At 51.2% G+C, this 17,731-nt stretch overlaps 15 protein-coding genes across 15 annotated transcripts; 8 read left to right on the forward strand and 7 right to left on the reverse strand.

Annotated features, from left to right (window-relative positions):
• Positions 1-210: 210 nt before the first annotated feature.
• Positions 211-879, reverse strand: OGAPHI_001517 (uncharacterized protein; the record flags this gene model as incomplete). The annotated part of the gene is made up of 1 exon (XM_046202287.1): positions 211-879. The coding sequence occupies one exon, from the start codon at positions 877-879 to the stop codon at positions 211-213; it is 669 nt and encodes a 222-aa protein (XP_046063659.1).
• Positions 880-1,106: 227 nt separating this feature from the next.
• OGAPHI_001518 (uncharacterized protein) lies at positions 1,107-4,967 on the forward strand (the record flags this gene model as incomplete). The annotated part of the gene is made up of 2 exons (XM_046202289.1): positions 1,107-3,838; positions 4,034-4,967. 2 exons carry the CDS (start codon positions 1,107-1,109, stop codon positions 4,965-4,967), a joined length of 3,666 nt encoding a protein of 1,221 aa, XP_046063660.1.
• A 388-nt stretch (positions 4,968-5,355) lies between these two features.
• Positions 5,356-5,970, forward strand: OGAPHI_001519 (uncharacterized protein; the record flags this gene model as incomplete). The annotated part of the gene is made up of 1 exon (XM_046202290.1): positions 5,356-5,970. One exon carries the CDS (start codon positions 5,356-5,358, stop codon positions 5,968-5,970), a length of 615 nt encoding a protein of 204 aa, XP_046063661.1.
• On the reverse strand, positions 5,362-7,052 carry OGAPHI_001520 (uncharacterized protein; the record flags this gene model as incomplete). The annotated part of the gene is made up of 2 exons (XM_046202291.1): positions 5,362-5,947; positions 6,406-7,052. 2 exons carry the CDS (start codon positions 7,050-7,052, stop codon positions 5,362-5,364), a joined length of 1,233 nt encoding a protein of 410 aa, XP_046063662.1.
• On the forward strand, positions 6,117-6,939 carry OGAPHI_001521 (uncharacterized protein; the record flags this gene model as incomplete). Its single annotated transcript, XM_046202292.1, has 2 exons — positions 6,117-6,322; positions 6,588-6,939. The coding sequence occupies 2 exons, from the start codon at positions 6,117-6,119 to the stop codon at positions 6,937-6,939; spliced, it is 558 nt and encodes a 185-aa protein (XP_046063663.1).
• A 59-nt stretch (positions 7,053-7,111) lies between the features above and the next one.
• OGAPHI_001522 (uncharacterized protein) lies at positions 7,112-8,089 on the forward strand (the record flags this gene model as incomplete). Its single annotated transcript, XM_046202293.1, has 1 exon — positions 7,112-8,089. One exon carries the CDS (start codon positions 7,112-7,114, stop codon positions 8,087-8,089), a length of 978 nt encoding a protein of 325 aa, XP_046063664.1.
• OGAPHI_001523 (uncharacterized protein) lies at positions 7,573-8,256 on the reverse strand (the record flags this gene model as incomplete). Its single annotated transcript, XM_046202294.1, has 2 exons — positions 7,573-8,106; positions 8,248-8,256. The coding sequence occupies 2 exons, from the start codon at positions 8,254-8,256 to the stop codon at positions 7,573-7,575; spliced, it is 543 nt and encodes a 180-aa protein (XP_046063665.1).
• An 853-nt stretch (positions 8,257-9,109) lies between these two features.
• OGAPHI_001524 (uncharacterized protein) lies at positions 9,110-10,216 on the reverse strand (the record flags this gene model as incomplete). The annotated part of the gene is made up of 1 exon (XM_046202295.1): positions 9,110-10,216. One exon carries the CDS (start codon positions 10,214-10,216, stop codon positions 9,110-9,112), a length of 1,107 nt encoding a protein of 368 aa, XP_046063666.1.
• A 512-nt stretch (positions 10,217-10,728) lies between these two features.
• Positions 10,729-12,285, reverse strand: OGAPHI_001525 (uncharacterized protein; the record flags this gene model as incomplete). The annotated part of the gene is made up of 1 exon (XM_046202296.1): positions 10,729-12,285. One exon carries the CDS (start codon positions 12,283-12,285, stop codon positions 10,729-10,731), a length of 1,557 nt encoding a protein of 518 aa, XP_046063667.1.
• OGAPHI_001526 (uncharacterized protein) lies at positions 11,798-12,298 on the forward strand (the record flags this gene model as incomplete). The annotated part of the gene is made up of 1 exon (XM_046202297.1): positions 11,798-12,298. The coding sequence occupies one exon, from the start codon at positions 11,798-11,800 to the stop codon at positions 12,296-12,298; it is 501 nt and encodes a 166-aa protein (XP_046063668.1).
• A 289-nt stretch (positions 12,299-12,587) lies between these two features.
• OGAPHI_001527 (uncharacterized protein) lies at positions 12,588-12,935 on the reverse strand (the record flags this gene model as incomplete). Its single annotated transcript, XM_046202298.1, has 1 exon — positions 12,588-12,935. The coding sequence occupies one exon, from the start codon at positions 12,933-12,935 to the stop codon at positions 12,588-12,590; it is 348 nt and encodes a 115-aa protein (XP_046063669.1).
• Positions 12,721-14,520, forward strand: OGAPHI_001528 (uncharacterized protein; the record flags this gene model as incomplete). The annotated part of the gene is made up of 1 exon (XM_046202300.1): positions 12,721-14,520. The coding sequence occupies one exon, from the start codon at positions 12,721-12,723 to the stop codon at positions 14,518-14,520; it is 1,800 nt and encodes a 599-aa protein (XP_046063670.1).
• Positions 14,521-14,591: 71 nt separating this feature from the next.
• On the forward strand, positions 14,592-15,914 carry OGAPHI_001529 (uncharacterized protein; the record flags this gene model as incomplete). The annotated part of the gene is made up of 1 exon (XM_046202301.1): positions 14,592-15,914. One exon carries the CDS (start codon positions 14,592-14,594, stop codon positions 15,912-15,914), a length of 1,323 nt encoding a protein of 440 aa, XP_046063671.1.
• OGAPHI_001530 (uncharacterized protein) lies at positions 15,093-15,691 on the reverse strand (the record flags this gene model as incomplete). Its single annotated transcript, XM_046202302.1, has 2 exons — positions 15,093-15,496; positions 15,619-15,691. The coding sequence occupies 2 exons, from the start codon at positions 15,689-15,691 to the stop codon at positions 15,093-15,095; spliced, it is 477 nt and encodes a 158-aa protein (XP_046063672.1).
• A 135-nt stretch (positions 15,915-16,049) lies between the features above and the next one.
• Positions 16,050-17,585, forward strand: OGAPHI_001531 (uncharacterized protein; the record flags this gene model as incomplete). The annotated part of the gene is made up of 1 exon (XM_046202303.1): positions 16,050-17,585. One exon carries the CDS (start codon positions 16,050-16,052, stop codon positions 17,583-17,585), a length of 1,536 nt encoding a protein of 511 aa, XP_046063673.1.
• Positions 17,586-17,731: the final 146 nt, after the last annotated feature.

Consider the following 17,731-nt stretch of genomic DNA (forward strand, 5'->3'; position numbering starts at 1 on the left):
GGGGATTGTGTTTGTGTGCCTGAGTTTGGCCACATTGTTGGTGACGCTTGTGCATTATTGGCAATCGGTCAACAGCTACCGTGCCCAGAAAACACAGGTAGCCCACCCCACAATCACCAGCGTGTATCTGGGGCTGGTGATCTTGATTCTATTGGGAGTCAATATCGGACTCATGTTGAAGAAAAGTGAGGAAGAGTACGCCCAATGAGATCACAGCAGGGCCAACAGGGCCAGCGCAAGACCAAACCGCGGAACGGGCCCCGAAACACGCGCAGCCGCGCCTTGGCTGTCGGAGCTCGAGGCGGCCGCCGCAGTCGCTGAAGGAACACTGAAGCTATTGCTCATAGCCGAATAAAAGTCGCCGAAATTAGAGTACTCCGTGTAATCTGTACTGTACACTTGCCAGACCTGGGACGCGAGCGACTCGACGTTGTAGGCGCTGTTGGACGGCGCGATCGTGAGGAAACTGGCGTCGGGCGTCACCGGGTCGGTGTAGACCCGCTCTTCAGAGTCGTAGTCCTGCGTGATGATGCTGACGTAAGCACTTGCGTCCTGGACTTTGGAATCTGAGTTGGTATTTGTGTGGATGAACGCTGCCTCGCTGGACAGCCGCGCGGCAAACGGCACCTGGGTGAAGATGTTGGAGTACGCCTCGTAGGCCGAGCTGAGCTGGCCCTGTTTGAGCACGTTCTGGTTCTCGTACTCCATGAACATCTGCACAAAGATATCGTCTGAGTTGTCCAGGATGAACTGTTCCCACTCGGCGACGTTGTACTGGATGTCGTCGTTGATGGCGAGGAGCATTTCCTGCGGGGTGAATGCGGCCACGAGATGGGCGAGGCCTGTGAGCAGAACGAGGGTGGTTTTGGCGAGGCCCATGGAAGAAGCGGCGAAGAATAGAGGGAAGAGATTTTGGTGGCCGGCAATTCTGATCAAGACCGACGGGGGACCACTACTTGTGTCTGTGAAAACGGTTTCCACCACTACATGACCATCTATCTACACTGGCTCTCTCGCTACTGCTGCTACGTCTACACCGTTTCGTGCGAGATCTTGGCTTTAATTTTTTATAGTATAGTAGCACTGCCCGATAATTGTATTTGTTTATGCTTTCGAATATTAAGGTGTTTGTGCGGTGTCGCGCAAGGAACGAGCGGGAGCTGGCCGAGAACGCGGGCGTGGTGTTATCAGTTCCGTCGCGTGAGGAGGTGTGTGTGCGTGCCGGGTCGAACCAGCGCACTTACGGGTTCGACCGTGTGTTTGGCGCAGAGAGCGACCAGGAGAGCGTTTTCGAGTCTGTGGCCGAGCCGATGCTCGAGCAGATGGTGGCCGGGTACAATTGCACGGTGTTTGCGTACGGCCAGACGGGTACGGGGAAAACCCACACAATGGTGGGCGATCTGGGCGATCTGGCGGGCACGAACGTGAAACTACGCACAGACGCTGGTATCATTCCTCGCGCTATGTTCCGGCTATTTGAGCTGCTGAAGAAAGTGCCCGACTACTCCGTCAAGGTGTCGTTCATTGAGCTGTACAACGAAAACATCAGAGACCTTCTGGGCGACGGCACGCGGCCGCTCAAGATCTTTGACGACGCGGGCAAAAAAGGTGTTTTAGTGCACGGCATCCACGAGGTGTACGTGCGGTCTCCGCTGGAAGGTCTTCGGTACGCGCAGCAGGGGCTGGAGAAACGCAAGGTGGCCAGCACCAAGTGCAACGACCTGTCGTCGCGGTCGCACACGGTTTTCTCTGTGACGGTGCACATGAGGGTGCCTGATCCGCACAAGGTGGGCGGCGAGGAGCTTGTCAAGGTGGGGAAACTGAACCTGGTGGACCTGGCCGGGTCGGAGAACATCTCGCGGTCGGGTGCCACGAACCAGCGGGCCAAAGAGGCCGGCATGATCAACCAGTCGCTGCTGACACTAGGACGCGTAATCAACGCCCTGGTGGCTAGTTCGCCGCATATCCCCTACAGAGAGTCGAAGCTGACACGACTTTTGCAAGATTCTCTTGGTGGCCAGACGAAAACCAGCATCATTGCTACTCTTTCGCCTGCAAAAACCTCGTTTGAGGAGACTCTTAGCACGTTGGAGTACGCACACACGGCCAAAAGTATCAAGAACAAGCCGCAGGTGAACGAGGTGGTCAACAAGAAGACGCTGTTGCGCGAGTACATGGACGAGATCGAGCGGCTAACCAAGGATCTGGAGGCTGCACGCACACAAAACGGTGTTTATCTGGACAGCGAGAGCTACCAAAAGCTGTGCAGCGAGAACGAGAGCAGACAGATCCGGATTGAGGAGCTGGAAGCGCGTGTGGGTGGACAGGAGGATCGGTTCGAACGTACAAAAGAGCGGTTGGAGCAGGAGCAACAGGAGAAAAAGAAGCTGGAGCAGGAATTAGCCGATTCGGTGGCAGAAACAGCCAAACTACGCGAGCTGTTGGAGAAACAGGCGGCGAAGGTTCAAGCTTCACGTTTGGAAGAGGCCGAACTCATGGACAGCGCACGGAGCATGATGAAGAGCATGGGCGAGAAGCTGGGCGAGCAGAACTGCATACAAACTGAGGCTGAAAAGCTGTTTATCAAGAATTCGAAAAACTGGGAGCTGCAGAACCAGCAAGTTCGGGAGCTTGGTTCAATGGTGAGCGAGTCGCTGACCGAAGGCATGGCACAGACCCAGAAAGCGTTTAGAGAGTTGTGGAGTGTCATCCGCTCAGACCTTCATGGTGTTTCGAAAGAGCTTTCTGGGATGAACAGTTCGTGCGTGATGGAGCTACAAAAAAGAAATGATGACACACGGGGCCAGACAGAAGGCCAGGTGAATGCACTGGAAGCAGAAGTTTGCGAACGTTTCGAGCAAATCGAGAAAAAAGTGGCGGGAGTGTTTTCGCAGTGCATAGACACGATAAAGTCTAGTCGTTCCTTGATTTGCGACCTGGAGCGGCAGCTGGGCTCAAAAGAGAACGAGATCAGGCTACTGGGCGATGAATTACGGGCGTATGTTACAGACTCCATTGCAGATAAACAGCAGAGCAGTGCCCAAGCTGCAGAGGAGCTGGTGAGCGTTTTGCGAGAAGCGGTTGTCACAAGGTACGTGCAGGAAATTGACGATTTGGTAAAAATCGGGCAGCATGCCGTAACAAAGTTGGACAATCTGGAGAAGAAAAATAAAATGCAGCCAGAGGCATTAAAAGCACTGCAGCTGCATTCGGAACAGGAAGAGCGGAATTTACTCCAGGAATCCGAAGCTATAGCCGGCAGTCTCAAGAACCGTCATATTGCCGAATGGAAACAGAATATTGCACGTTTCCGCGGCCAGTTGCTCGCACAGGATGATGAGAGATCCCTGCAGATTCGTGCAGTCTCCTTGAACATCACTGAGAACCTTAAAAAGCTCGAGACGTGCGTTGAGCAGCTGGAAACCAAGTACTCGCGAACTGTGGACCACACATCCCACGAGTTTCTCAAAGTGCAACAGTATTGCGATGTGGCATTGCATAAGCTGGGCAGGTCGTTTGATGTGGCAATGAAGTGTTGTGAGGATCTCCACGACGTTTCCAGGTTGCAGAACACCCAGATAGCCGACACACAGAACTCTTGTGATCAGCTACAGCATCAGATTGTTATCTTGCACCGCCAGGTAGAGACCACGCTTGACAGCTTGGAGAAGATGTGTTTTGGTAGCACGGCCAACACCCGCGAGACGGAACAGGCTGCAATTGTGCCAGCCAAACGTGCTTGGAACGACGACAAGGAAAACCAGGTGGCTATCAAGAAAGAGCGCACGGAACCCCGTGCTCTTGCGTCCAAAACACCGAGTCTGAACCACGGGAGGGTGTAAACACGAGAGCCACCCCATGTTGAACGAAACAGTACACCCGTGCACCATCGAACTTTTAGGCTGTCGCGCCTTTGTCGTTTAGGTCGTATTTTGCAAGATTCCCACGCGCACGACCCTCGCATATTTCTGACTTAAATAGCACAAAAAAGTTATACAAACACGCCCAATGAGTTCGAAGTAAGTATTGGCAGTTGGTGTGTTCTAACAACCAGAGTGTTTACCGATTCGGCAGTGAAGATTGTTGCTCAACCAACATTCTACCAGACGTTTCAGGAGGTGCACAAAGTTGCAGGTCTTAACTATCTGGAACAACTTTGGGCAGCCTACTACACGTATCTTGGTAATGATATCTTTGCCACTGGACTTTTGATTTTCACGTTGCACGAGTTCATGTACTTTGCCCGGTCGCTTCCGTGGTTCATAATAGACCGGACGCCATTTTTCAACAGGTACAAGATCCAGGACACCAAGATGCCTTCTAACAAGGAGCAGTGGGAGTGTATGAAGTCGGTTTTAATTTCGCACTTTATGGTGGAGGCGTTTCCCATCTGGTTTTTCCACCCGATCACGGAGCGTGTTGGAATCAGCTACAACGTGCCATTCCCATCGTTGAAAACGATGTTTTTCCAAGTGTCTATTTTCTTCTTGTTGGAAGATGCTTGGCATTACTGGTTCCACAGAGGACTGCACTACGGGCCATTTTATAAATACATCCACAAGCAGCACCACCGGTACGCCGCTCCGTTCGGACTGGCCGCGGAGTACGCGCACCCGATCGAGGTGATGTTGCTTGGATTCGGCACGGTTGGCATTCCAATTGTTTGGTGTTACTTCACCAGAAACCTGCACTTGTTCACGATCTGCATCTGGATCACGCTCAGACTGTTCCAGGCTGTGGACGCGCACTCCGGGTACGAGTTCCCATGGTCTCTGCACCACTTCCTGCCGATCTGGGCGGGAGCAGAGCACCATGACGAGCACCACCACCACTTCATTGGCAACTACGCCTCGTCGTTCCGCATGTGGGACTTCTTCCTCGACACTGAGGCCGGACTCACTGCCAAGCAGAGCCGCGAGAAGAAAGCCCAGGCCAAGGGCGAGCGTCGGGCCAAGGTCAAGACCTAAGGCGATGACCGGTATTTAAAATGGCAGACGAGGAAGAAAAGAAAGAAATGCTCGGTGAAAAATTAGTGAAAATTAGTGAACAGCGAAAGCGCTTTGTTTTTCAGTAAGTATCCCGTTGATGAACAACACACAGACCTGTACCGAAACCTTTAAGGAGGAAACGTATTGCCTAGACTGAGGGATGCTAACCATAGAAGTAATATAGTGATAATTGATATGAGCGTAGCAGGACCAACACCGTTGGTTTGGTGGTAATTGGACACGTAGAGGTCCGTAGGAAGCACAACAGGCACGTCCTACCCATTTGTATGTCCAATCCACTCACCCACTACATTCAAATACAGAATTTCCTGACTAAATTCAATTATTTATCATTGTGCCATCTGAGATGCGCTTATTTCTTAGCAGTCAGTCTTCTCAAGTAGAAAGCCAACTCCTCACCTTCCAAAATGTAACCATCGCATCTTCCAGATTGACCTGGTCTAGAGGAGATGGCAGCGTAAAGCTTACCAGAACCGAACTGGGCAGAAACAGCAGCCTCGATCTTGGACTCACCAGCACGGGCAGCAAGCTTTCTTTGCAGCTTGTTGCTCTTCTTGGTCTCTTCCTCAGCAGTCTTGGCCTTCTTTCCAAGAGTAATACCGTAGTGTTGCTCAAAGTATTGTTTGAAAGGAGTAGCGTCGATTTGCACAATAGCCGACTTGGTCAATGTGTTGGTTCTCACCAATTCGTTGTTCGATGGGTGGTACACCACACCAGACACTCTGGTCTTTCTGGAGACTCCCTCGGAAGCCCACGAGAAGTTGCCGGTCTCGATTCTCAAAGCTCTGTACTTGACATTTCCACCTCTGGTTCTGACGGAGTGGATTCTTTTGGTGCCGATCTTGGTGTTGGCGCCTTGTCTTCCCAACTCAAACTTTCTCTTCTTTCTGAACTGGGCTCTTTTAGCACCGGTAGCAGCTCTCTTGTGACGAGAATCCCTGGAAATACCCATGTTGGTTAGTGAAAAATAAAAATTTCCGTGAGAATTTTCATATAAACTCTCGCGAGCAGTGCAAAACCCTAACAGGAAGTCACGTGAGCAGGAAGAAAAAAAACCAGTGTAGAAATTATTGAATTATTATTCTGAAAAAACCTTTACATAATCAAATGTCTGAAACCATCACCGTGTACGATCAGATCGAGATCGAGGACTTTGTGTTCGACCCAACACAGCAGATCTTCACGTACCCGTGTCCGTGCGGCGACCGGTTCCAGATCGCCATCGACGACATGCTGGACGGCGAGGACATTGCTGTGTGTCCGTCGTGCTCGCTTATGGTGCGCATCATCTTCGACCAGGAGGACCTGGACGAGTACCGCGAAGGGTGACGCCGTGTGGATTCATCCCAACATCATCGCCGCTATCCCCACCACCGCCACCGCAACCAGCAGGTACGCCCCCCACCCGGGGTGCGACGGCTGTGTGTGCTGCTCGGTCTGTGTTTTCAGCTGCTGCAGTCGCACACGGTCCTCCGGGTCCTGCACGTCCTGAAGGTCGTCGACGTTGTGCGCCACTGGTGTCGCGACCTGCCCGTTTGGCTGTTCCGGAGCCTGGTACGTTTTGTACTCTTGCACCAGATCAGGAAACACATGGGCGAAATTGGCGTCCGCAAGGTTGTACGCTCTAGACTTTAATGCCAATTCCCGCTTAGTTCGCTCCGAAGTCACAACGCTTCCTGTAGTGTGCTCGTCGCCCGTCATAAACGACAGCAGCCCGGTCACGATCGTAGACACGGACCACGACGGGTTCCACGAGTCCTCGTGGAAGTCGCTCATGCTCAAACAGATCCGCGTGTTCACTTGGAACCGGCCCGACGGCGTGATCATCTTGATTGCAGGCGGTCTGAACGGGTACTCGGGAGGGAACACCACCAGACCATGGTACTGCCCATTCTCGTACGGGGTTCCTGGCGGACCGGTGATCACGTAATGCCACTCCAGGATGTTCTCCTCCAACGGCCGGCACAGAATGTACGGCGGCGGGTTTTCCTGGATCTGTTTATATTCTTTTGTCAATCGCTTGTACGCCTGTTTGTAAGCCATCGGGAAAGAACAAATAATTTAATTTAATTTAATTTAATCTGAAAATAATTCCTTGTTCCATGTCACTGCAAAAACCCCCAAACTCGATCAAGATCCTGACGGGCAACTCGCACGTCAAGTTCGCGCAACAGATAGCGGAGTACCTGAACATGACGATCGCAGATATCCATGTGATCGAGTTTTCCAACAGAGAAAGCGCCGTCTTGGTGAAGGAGAGCATCAGAGACGAGGACGTTTACATAATCCAGACGGGGTGTGGCGGACCCGAGAAACTGAACGACTATCTGATGGAACTGTTGTTCTTGGTGCACGCGTGCAAGTCTGCCTCGGCAAGACGCATAACCGCGGTTGTGCCCAACTTCCCTTACGCCAGACAAGATAGGAAAGATAAGAGCAGAGTGGCCATCTCCGCGAAGCTGGTGGCTAATCTGCTCGTCACCGCAGGGTGTCACCACGTCATCACAATGGACTTGCATGCGTCTCAGATTCAAGGATTTTTCAACATTCCTGTCGACAACCTTTACGCCGAGCCTGAGGTGCTGAAATATATAAACTTGAAACTGTCCACGACAGACCTGGTGATCGTGTCACCTGATGCAGGCGGAGCTAAACGTGTTGCTTCGCTAGCGGACAAGCTGGATACTCCGTTTGCCTTGATCCACAAAGAGCGAGCCAAGGCAAACGAGGTGAGCCGCATGGTTCTTGTGGGAGATGTGACAGGTAAAGTGTGTGTTTTGGTGGATGACATGGCCGACACGTGTGGCACATTGTGTAAAGCGTCCGATCTGCTTTTGGAGAAAGGTGCCAAATCGGTGGTTGCCATGGTGACCCACGGAATCTTTAGTGGCCAAGCGATCCCAAGGATCAACCAAGGGTCGTTGGAAAAAATTGTGTGCACAAACTCGATGCCCTTGACTGCCATGGCAGAGGTGTGTCCCAAACTAGAAATTATCGATATTTGTCCGACATTGGCAGAAGCTATCAGGAGACTCCATAATGGAGAGTCTGTGTCATATCTGTTTACCAATGCTGTATGAACAAAGCTCTCTGCAGCCTAAAGCGACCGATACAGGAACATACATACCCGATCCACATTCCATTCCTGGAGAGGACTTTAATTCCGAATCGCCGGTCTTGTCGACTTTTCACGGAACAGCGAACAACACCATGTCACTTTTCCGTCCGTAGCTATTACGTAGTGCATGTTTGTTATGCAGATACGATATTTCTATTACGCCCGTAGAGCAGGGTGTGGTTTGGGGAGTGTACATCTGTGCTTTCGGGAGATCTCCTAATCCGGCATTGTCAACTTTGATCTTGGAAAATCAATCATGGATCAGTATCTATTGCAAACCGGAGGCAGAAAGTGGTAACTGAAAGAGATAGGGGATCTCCTATGATGCATATCAACGCACTATGATACATAGTACAAGTTATGTGTGCATTGTGGTGTATTACTTATATGCACGCCTCAAAGCCGCACCGGCATACCAAAACAGCTGTCAAAACTTCCTCTGCCGTCACGTGCATAAGGCTCTTCCTGCCGTCTAACAAAAGAAAAAAGTCTATGGAAGGAGTGGAAAAAATAAAGGAGTGGTTAGTAAAACAAAAAGCTGACTGGTGGGCAACTTTACTTGCCCGCACGTACATATTTGACATTTAAAAGGCGGGCTTGATTCAAATTCCGATGGAATAAAGCAGAATTATATCGACAGTACGTAGCAAGAAGTCATGCCCCATGTCCGAGTACGGAAATACTCCTCATTTCGGCAAACTGCCGGAATTGGAACCGAAACCTAGAAACACAAATCGTAGGCAGTTACTCACGCCGAAATTCTAATCTCTCACAATAGGTCGTGCATAGGGCCAATCTAATAAGGTTTTCCTTTCAACAACCCCCCCACCTCCTACCGGATTTGTCATGAATAGCTGCAAAAATGATGTCTTGATTGAAAAATTAACATGAATTAGCAATGATGACCAAATGCTGTCCTGTGTGGTGGTTTGAATCCAACTGAAGCCTGAATAAAATTAAAACAAATAGCATAAAAAGGAAGTCAGTCCTCATATTCGTCCAAATCGTCTCCCAGGATGGTCTTCTGCATCCGTAGCCGTTGGTTGAACCGACTGTTCTGGTTTTCATGGACCAGACGCTCGTGTCTCTGAAGCGAATCTTTTCTCCTGAATTTCTTGCCGCATCCTTCTCTCGTACACACATTAAGTTTCTTTCTTCCCGGATCGTCGTTCGAGTCTCCTGCAAGAGAGCTGGACATTGACACCCCGTCCAGCTCCACCCCTCTTTGTACCTTGAGCAGGTTTTCTAAAGTCTCGGAGTGTTGCGAAAGGCAATGACGCATGAGCTCGGGCTTTCTTGGCAGTCCGATGATCCGATAGGGACAGTCCTTCACTGGACACTTGTTGGATCTCACCAACTTGAACTTGTCCAGATGTAAGATAAATTGCTCAACCGTGGAAAACTTTTCCGTACAGTGGCTACATCTGTAGGATCCCCCTTTTTTCTGCACCGATTTGAGCAGTTCCCACAAAGACGGGTCTTTTTGAAGCTGTTCCAAGCTGGAGAGCTTGGACTCGCTTGAGCCATGGTGGATGTTTTTCGGTAACGAGCCTCTATGGTGCATTCTAGGATGCAGCTGTGCGTCCTCGGTCGAAAATGACCGTGACCGTCTTTGTGCGACTCCCAAACGGTCCTCCGGTCCAACGTAAGCCATCGGCCAGCCGAGACTCACGTTGGGGGGCATTTGAAACTGGAACGGATGCTGTGGGTGTTGTTGCGGATCCTCATCCCTTTTGTCGTCCAGTATCAGATCTGTTGTTGTTGTTGTTGTTGCACTGCCCGGCTTCTCACTGTATGATGTGTCAGGCGTGTCTTGATGTCTTAGATAATTAGGCGATTGGTACGAATAATGCGACTGCATTGGCTGGTACTGGTTGTTGAATGCTAAGGGCTGCCCATGATTAATTGGAAACGGAGAGGAGGGAGAGTATTGCAACTGCTGGGGGTAGTTGAAAACATAAGGGACATATGGAGAGGCCTGCGAGGGATCCACATAGTTAGGCTCCTGCGATAGTTGATGGTGATATGTTGGGAAGTTGTGCTGGTCGTAGGGAGCCTGCCAGGTAGGGAAGGCTTTTTCTTCAGACATGAGCATTGTCCGGTGTCGCGAGTTATGTACACGGTGATGGAATGCAATCTAGATCAGTTCTAAAAATCAAAGAACAAATGCAAAAACAAGCTATGCTGACTGGCTTTGGGCAAGCCTAACCTAAGAGTGTAGGTTATATAATAGATGGTTGGTGTGAGAGAAGGGGAAAATATGACTTATAAGTACGAAAACGAGCGGCATCCTAATATACTTTGCATACTTGACTGGATCTGCATCAAATAGATACATGCGAGTTCGACATGCAATACTCCACGCAACGATAGTCTCTCCGCAAGACGGTCCAGCTTATCTGGAAATGCACTCATCGTGAGATCGGTCCGGCCTTTTTACTGCACAGACTGAGACGCAATGTCATGCAGCCGCAAAGCCCTTGCAGATCTTCTAATGTGTAAACCTTTCATGTACGCTTGCCTTACTGCCTCAAACAAAACGTCCATTAACCTCTATTACTTTCTATCGCCTTCTTCTATCCCGCGATCGCGTGGGTTTCTCTATCCTTTGGTTGCGGCTTCACGCCAACATTTAGCTTTCTCCAGATTCTTCTCGCAGCCTATACCAAGCTCGTAAAACCTTTGCAACAGTAGCATCGCTTTCGTTAACCCACAGCCTGCTGCGCGTAAGGCCCATGCAAAAGCCTCATCATAATCGCGTTCAAGATTCTTGCTCCCTACAAAATACCACGAGCACAGCCCCATCATTCCTTCGGGGTCCCCACTGCTGGCAGCCATGTTGTAAAAATGTATCGATAAATCCGCATTAGGCTCCACAATGTCACCCACCTCGTACAGTTTCCCTAGCAACGAAGATGATTTCGCATGGCCCAATGAGGCGGCCTGGAAAAACAATTTTATTGCGTACTTTGTGTCTTGGATCACAATGTCTTTGAAGCCGTTGAAAAAAATCAGCCCGAGTTCGTAAGGTGCACCACAGGAAAACTCCGATGCAACCTCTGTGGCGCGCTTGAGCCAGCTGATGCCCTGTTTCTTGGTGATGGTGTCGTCTGGGAGACCCATGAGCCCCTTGAAGCAGTAGATCCCGTACTCCATCATGGCTACTGGGTGGTTGTTGAGTGCTGCTATTTCCAAAAATTTGACAACCTTCCGCGAGTCTGGAGTACACCCCCACCCCTTTCGATAGCAGACCGCCGTACGGTACGCCCCTTCAGCGTGTCTGGCTTTGCCGGAGGCCTCGAAGAACTCCAACGCCTTCGAGTCATCCGGTTTCCCAAACATCCCCACAGCATAAGAGTCCCCGAGAAAATACTGCGCGTCCACACAACCTCCACGGGAGCTTCGCTTTAGCAAATCGTGTGCATCCGATAGAAACCGTTTGCGCGCCTTCATCTCCAGGCTCCCATTCGGTTTCGTTGCCAGGGCGTTGCGAACTAGTACCTGCGCATAGGAGAACTGCACGTCAGGATCTTTGATCTTTTTTGCGTTGCGTCCGTATAGTTCCAGCACTTTATCTGTGGAAACCAGGGAAACCGAGGTGGGGCCCAACGTCTGCTGGATATACTCGTGCGAGTCTGTTGCGGCGGAGAGGTTTATCACGGGGGACAAGATGTGGTTCTGGCTGAAGGTTTCCAATTTAGGGGTCAGACTCAAGTTGCTGGGTATGGACTTGTCCGAGCAGATTTCCATGTCGTCCGGCTTCTTTGTTCCCAGCGGCGTTCCTGGAATGGAGGGTGTGTTTGGCGTTTTGGCCTCTTGCGAGCTGGCAAACAGTTTGCACAGCTTGGTGTCAGAGGACCCGTTCAGAAGCTTGTACGACTGCGACGTGTGCGAGGTCGGCGGTTCGAGCACTTCTTTGTCGTTCGGCGTAGTGGGGGACTGTGTTTTCGCCTGCGACGGACACCAGTTGCCGAGATCTGTTGAGTGGGAAAATGATTCCAGCGTCTGCTCCGCGATGAAGGATGTGGGGAGATATATCTTTGGGTCTTTGGGCTTTTGGTTGCTGGCAGGCTGGACGTGGGCGGCGGAAAAACTTGGTCCGTGCGTGGACATGGTGATTCGGGCTTTGGTCACATTGGTTGGCTGGTCTGAACTCATTGGAAATAATTAACGCTAGGAAAAAAGGATAATTCGCAAACGGGATCAACTTATTTTGTGGGGCAGAAGTAAGCCTGGTGTTTCGATAAATTCTTTTCTGCCCCCACTGTGGCAAGTGGAAGCAGTGGGGGCAGACAAGAACAAGAGAACAACTTCGAGGTAACCATGGTAACCACCCTTTAGTTAGTTTCCCACACTTGTTTTGAAAAAAGTATCCAATTTAAATATCCCCTCTTTTTAATGGCCAGCGAGAAACCCTCGGCCCGACCAGCATGCCAGCCCAGTAACCCCGGTTGAACCGCTCAGGCGCGGTTTCTGCCCAGACGGAGACCCTGGCAAATATCGCGAGTCTTCTTTGTTCCCCGGTTGCCGCATCCCCAAATCCACAATCTATTTTTGAAAACACCTCGCTCCACAGAAATATCTTTTCGAACAATGTTCAAGAGGTGGAAACCAGAGAAGTCGAAGAAGGACTCGGCGGCCGCGCCAACGCCGCCGCCAGACGCCGATTCGTTCAAAGGCGAGTCCATCCATTTTGAAACCATCCAAACACCCGAGGAACCGATCGATCCCGCTTTAGAATTCGCCGTGCTCAACAATGCGCAGCCCCAGATGCCGTATGGAGACGGGTCCGACAAGGTGTTTGGCATGGAGAACTTTGGCTACACGTGCTACATCGCGTCCATCTTGCAAGCCTTATACTATACGACGCCTTTCCGCCACGAGATCCTGTCTTTTCCAGAGCGAGACCCCTCGCATCCACGAAAACGGAAACTGAGGGTTTCGGGGCACAAGCCCCACGCATACTTGGCGAGCTTGGCGAGCGCGCCTCCGTCCAGCGGCTCGAACGGGTCGACGGCCAACGGTAACGGCGGTGCGGGCGTGTCGCAGAGCTCTAAAGTGCGCAGTTTGTTCAAACAGGGCCAGTCGCAATCCACCCCATCCACGGCCGGAACTGTTGAGCAGGACGGCACTTTTGAGCTGAACAACCCGGAGATAGAGAAAGTGCTTCTGGCCAAGTACCCTGAGTTTGCCAAGCTCAACATCAACTACTCGCTGAACCAGCAGAAAAATATCACCATCGTTGGAGTCATGGATAACCCAGCTGCCACCAGCGAACAGCGCAAAAGACAGGCTCTTTTGCGGGGGCCCGTGATCAACCTGGACCACTCGTACTCGCAGGAGTACGGCATGTCGCAGAGCATCTTCACTGCGCTCAAGGACGTGTTTGAGTGCGTGGCTGAAAACTCCTCTAAAGTGGGGATCGTGTCTCCTCAAAGACTGGTGGAGGTGGTGAAGAAGGAGAACGAGATGTTTCGCAGCTCGATGCATCAGGATGCACACGAGTTTCTGAATTTCTTGATCAACAACGTGATCGAGTCCATCGACCTGTACTGCAAGTCCACGGGGAGGAAATCAAACATCCATCGTCTTTTCGAGGGTCTTCTCACAAGCGAAACCAAGTGTCTTTTCTGCGAAAAGACCTCCACCAGAGACGAGATGTTCCTAGACCTTTCGATAGATCTCCAACAAGACACTTCCATCACCCACTGCTTGAAGATGTTTTCACAAAGCGAAATGCTCACGGGTTCCAATAAGTTTTACTGCGACGACTGCCATTCTTTGCAAGAAGCAGCAAAGACAATTAGACTGAAGAAACTGCCTAAAATACTAGCATTGCATCTCAAACGGTTCAAGTACTCGGAGGAGCTGGGCCGTAACGTGAAGCTGTTCTACAGAGTGGAGTATTCCAAGGTGCTGCGGATCTGCAACACGACCGAGGACTCGGATTACTCCGACATGTTATACGAGCTGTACGCCGTGGTGGTGCACATTGGCGGCGGCCCGTACCACGGCCACTACGTTTCGCTTGTCAAGACGGCCAAGTTTGGCTGGCTGCTATTTGACGACGAAACGGTCGAGTGTATCGACGAGAATTTCGTTTACCGCTTCTTTGGCGACGGTCCAGGACTCGCCACCGCCTATTTATTGTACTACAGACAGATTGAGGATGAGGAGAAGTACACAGAGCAGCTGTTGAAAGAAGGACTTTCCTCTGCTCTGGATGGAGAAATAGACACCAGCGCATTCCAACACGAAGAACCTGTTCTTGTTGCTCCCGAGGCTGACGAGAAATCAGACCCGTTCGAGAAAGAGCCGGTGGAGACTCCGCCAAAGCAGGACAAACAGGAAAAGAAAAAACGGGTATTTGGCTTCAAGCTGGGAAAGAGTTGATCCAGGTGGATTTTGAAGATAAAACTCTCCACGTGATTTTTTGTTCTGTTGCCGAATAATTTCTACTGACAATGAAACGAATGTTTGCGCTGGCGGCGCTGGCGACGATAGTTTCGCGAGCCATGGCCGGCTTCGAGGAAGGCTCCGAGGACGACACAACGTATTTGACTGCGATTGCGGAGAACGTGAACAAGACTCTAATTTTTCATTGGCTGGTGTCGGTGATCATGCTGATTGTTGTTCCCTCGATCGGGTCGGCGTTCGTGCTTGCTGGACGCGTTGCCACGGGCATATTTATCCAGACGATCTGTGCGGTATACGCGGTGATCGAGGCCATGATTTTGCGGTTCCCGGATCCGACCGGCGAGGAGAACATTGCTAGTCGGGGAACGGCGTGGTTTTTGGCGTTTTTCTACTGTCTCACCATCCTTGCCGGCAACCTGGCCACAGGGACCACGCTGATATCCGACAGGATCGGTCTGCTGGGTCCTCGGATCGCCAACGTTGCGTATCGAATTTTATCGGTTTCATTAGTGCTTTGCGGATTTATTAAGTGCGGAATGGCCGTTACGTCAGCGCTGGGATTCTGCTACGGTCTGCACACGGGACAGTGTAACGCGCACGGGATCATGGGCACCGCCTTCGTAGGGTACGGGTTCATCCTGAGCATGGTGCTGGTCGTTCCGTGGCTGCGACACGGCGACGGTCAGAAACACTCGCAGGAGTTTTACGACTCCATCATGATCACCGCGTGGGGAATCGTCAACACATTCACAGAACACCGGCCATGGGAACCATGGTCCCACGGCGACTACCAACATACCAGCATGGGCATCATATTCTGGGCCTGTGGAATGCTGGGGATCTGGCTCTCGCGCAACAACAGACGCAACCCAATGCCTGCGTTGACCTTGATGTTCACCGCGTACGCCATGTCCCAGCACGCACAGCACATGGAGATCTCCACCAAAGTGCACTCGTTTTTCGGCTGGACGTTGATGCTGGGTGGATTTGTGAGAATCTGGGAGATCACCTTCCTATTGGAGGACCAAAGGTGTCATAAAAGCGGAAATATTATCTCTTTCCAGTATCTGCCACCTTTTGCGCTGGTTTTGGCTGGAATTTCGTTCATGGGAGCCAACGAGGAGCAGCTGAAGCTGGTGATGGACATGGGCGCAGACCACTCGTCGTACGTGATGGTTCTTGGCAGCGTTGCCTGCGTGGTGGAGCTCTGGTTCCTTGGAATTCTTGAGCTCTACTTACGGCTTGTTGGCTACACGATCTACGACCAGAACCACTACGACGCGATCCAGACCAACCCGACCACCGACGAGTTCGAGCTGAACGACTTCAGCGACATCGAGTCCAATCGCGCCACTCCCAGCGACCACTAGCCCGCCTCATAGCGTGTCATTACATTTCCCCGGTGTATGGTTGGATCAAAAAGTCTGCCATCCAGAATTACGTGCGCAATCCTTGATAGGCAAAAATAAAAAATAAATGTTAAAAAAAAGCTAGAAATCCCGAGTATGAGTGCTATTTTGTCTGCTGACGATTTGAACGACTTCATCACTCCGGGAGTGGCCTGTGTGAAGCCTGTGGAGTCGGTCAACACTGGTCGCGGCAGCGGGTCGTCAAATACAGGCGGTCCCGTGGAGATCCAGATCGATTCCCAAGGTCACGCCCTCGAGGTTGAGATCGATGGAACCAGTTCCCGGCTCCAGGAAGCACAGATTTCTCTTGCCGACTGTCTAGCCTGTTCCGGATGCATCACGTCTGCAGAGGAGGTTCTTGTTGCGCAGCACTCTCATAAGGAACTGATCAACGCTCTCAAACAAGAACAAGACAAGAAAATATTCGTCATGAGCATCAGTCACCAGTCGCGAGTCTCGTTGGCGTTAGCGCTGAAACTAACTGTCGAGCAAACAGACAAGCTGCTTGTGCACCTGTTCGTGAACAATCTGGGGTTCAAAAACGTGGTTGGTACCGGACTTGGCCGCCTGATTTCCACAGACGTCTTATCGCAGGACATTATACAAAATAAGCAGACTGGCGCAAAAGGCCCGGTCTTGACGTCAATTTGTCCCGGATGGGTTCTTTATGCAGAGAAGACGCATCCGCATATTCTTCCCAGGTTGAGCACTGTCAAGTCGCCCCAACAGATCACTGGTTGCATCCTGAAAAGACTGGTTAGTAAGCAATACGGGTGCGGCTCGGACAAGGTTTACCACTTGTCGATTATGCCGTGTTTTGACAAGAAACTCGAGGCCGCGCGGCCCGAGGACGAACAACCAAACGAAACACCGGACGTGGACTGTGTGATCACTCCACGGGAGCTGATCCAGCTGCTCCAGGACGAGAAAATTAATATCGACCAAATCATTTCGGAGATCGAGCATGAACAGACACCAATCGAGGCTGTCTACGAGCGGTATGCACCGAACGGTTGGCCGGACGCCCAGACCTCTTGGCTCAACAACGAAGGATCGTCGTCGGGCGGATACGCATACCAATACTTATTACATCTGCAAAAGCAGCATACAGGCGCAGAAATCCAGATTTTCAATGGAAGAAACCCTGACATTTACGAGCTGCGTCTAATTAAACGAGGCGAAGTAATGGCGTCTGCAGGAGTAGTGAATGGATTCAAGAACATTCAGAATCTGGTGAGGAAGCTGAAGAATGGTAGCACAAAAGTGGGGGGAGGTCTTGCAGCCAGAAGACGGGCGAGAGCGGGGCAAGATGCGGAGATTGGGGTGGACCAGGGCCCCCAAGTGCACAAGTGTGATCTTGTGGAAGTGATGGCATGTCCTGGCGGCTGTATAAACGGCGGTGGACAAATAAGTGGTCCTACGGAGATAGGAACTAAGGAGTGGCTGAAGGAGTTGACGCACCTGTACACCGGGATGGCGGTTAACGGTTTGGAAAATAATGAGGCGGCAAACTGGCGGCTACAGTTTGAGCAGGAATACGGAATAAGCGATACACGGATGGTTCGGACCCGGTTCAAAGCCGTGGAGAAACCAACAGATACAACATCGATAGCTCTTGGGTCCCGCTGGTGAGCCAACCACTAATACAGGCATATTAAAATTTTTCCGAGTAAAGGAGATACCGCTTGCTGCGCCACATCTCCGACAATCCCCGAGCTGGTTTTTCCCTACAGGAGGACATGCTTCCGGAGTATCTTGTGGCTAAGCAGGCAATTAAA

Source organism: Ogataea philodendri (assembly GCF_020536065.1).
Source record: "Ogataea philodendri strain CBS6075 chromosome Unknown scaffold11, whole genome shotgun sequence".
NCBI classification, from domain to species: domain Eukaryota; kingdom Fungi; phylum Ascomycota; class Pichiomycetes; order Pichiales; family Pichiaceae; genus Ogataea; species Ogataea philodendri.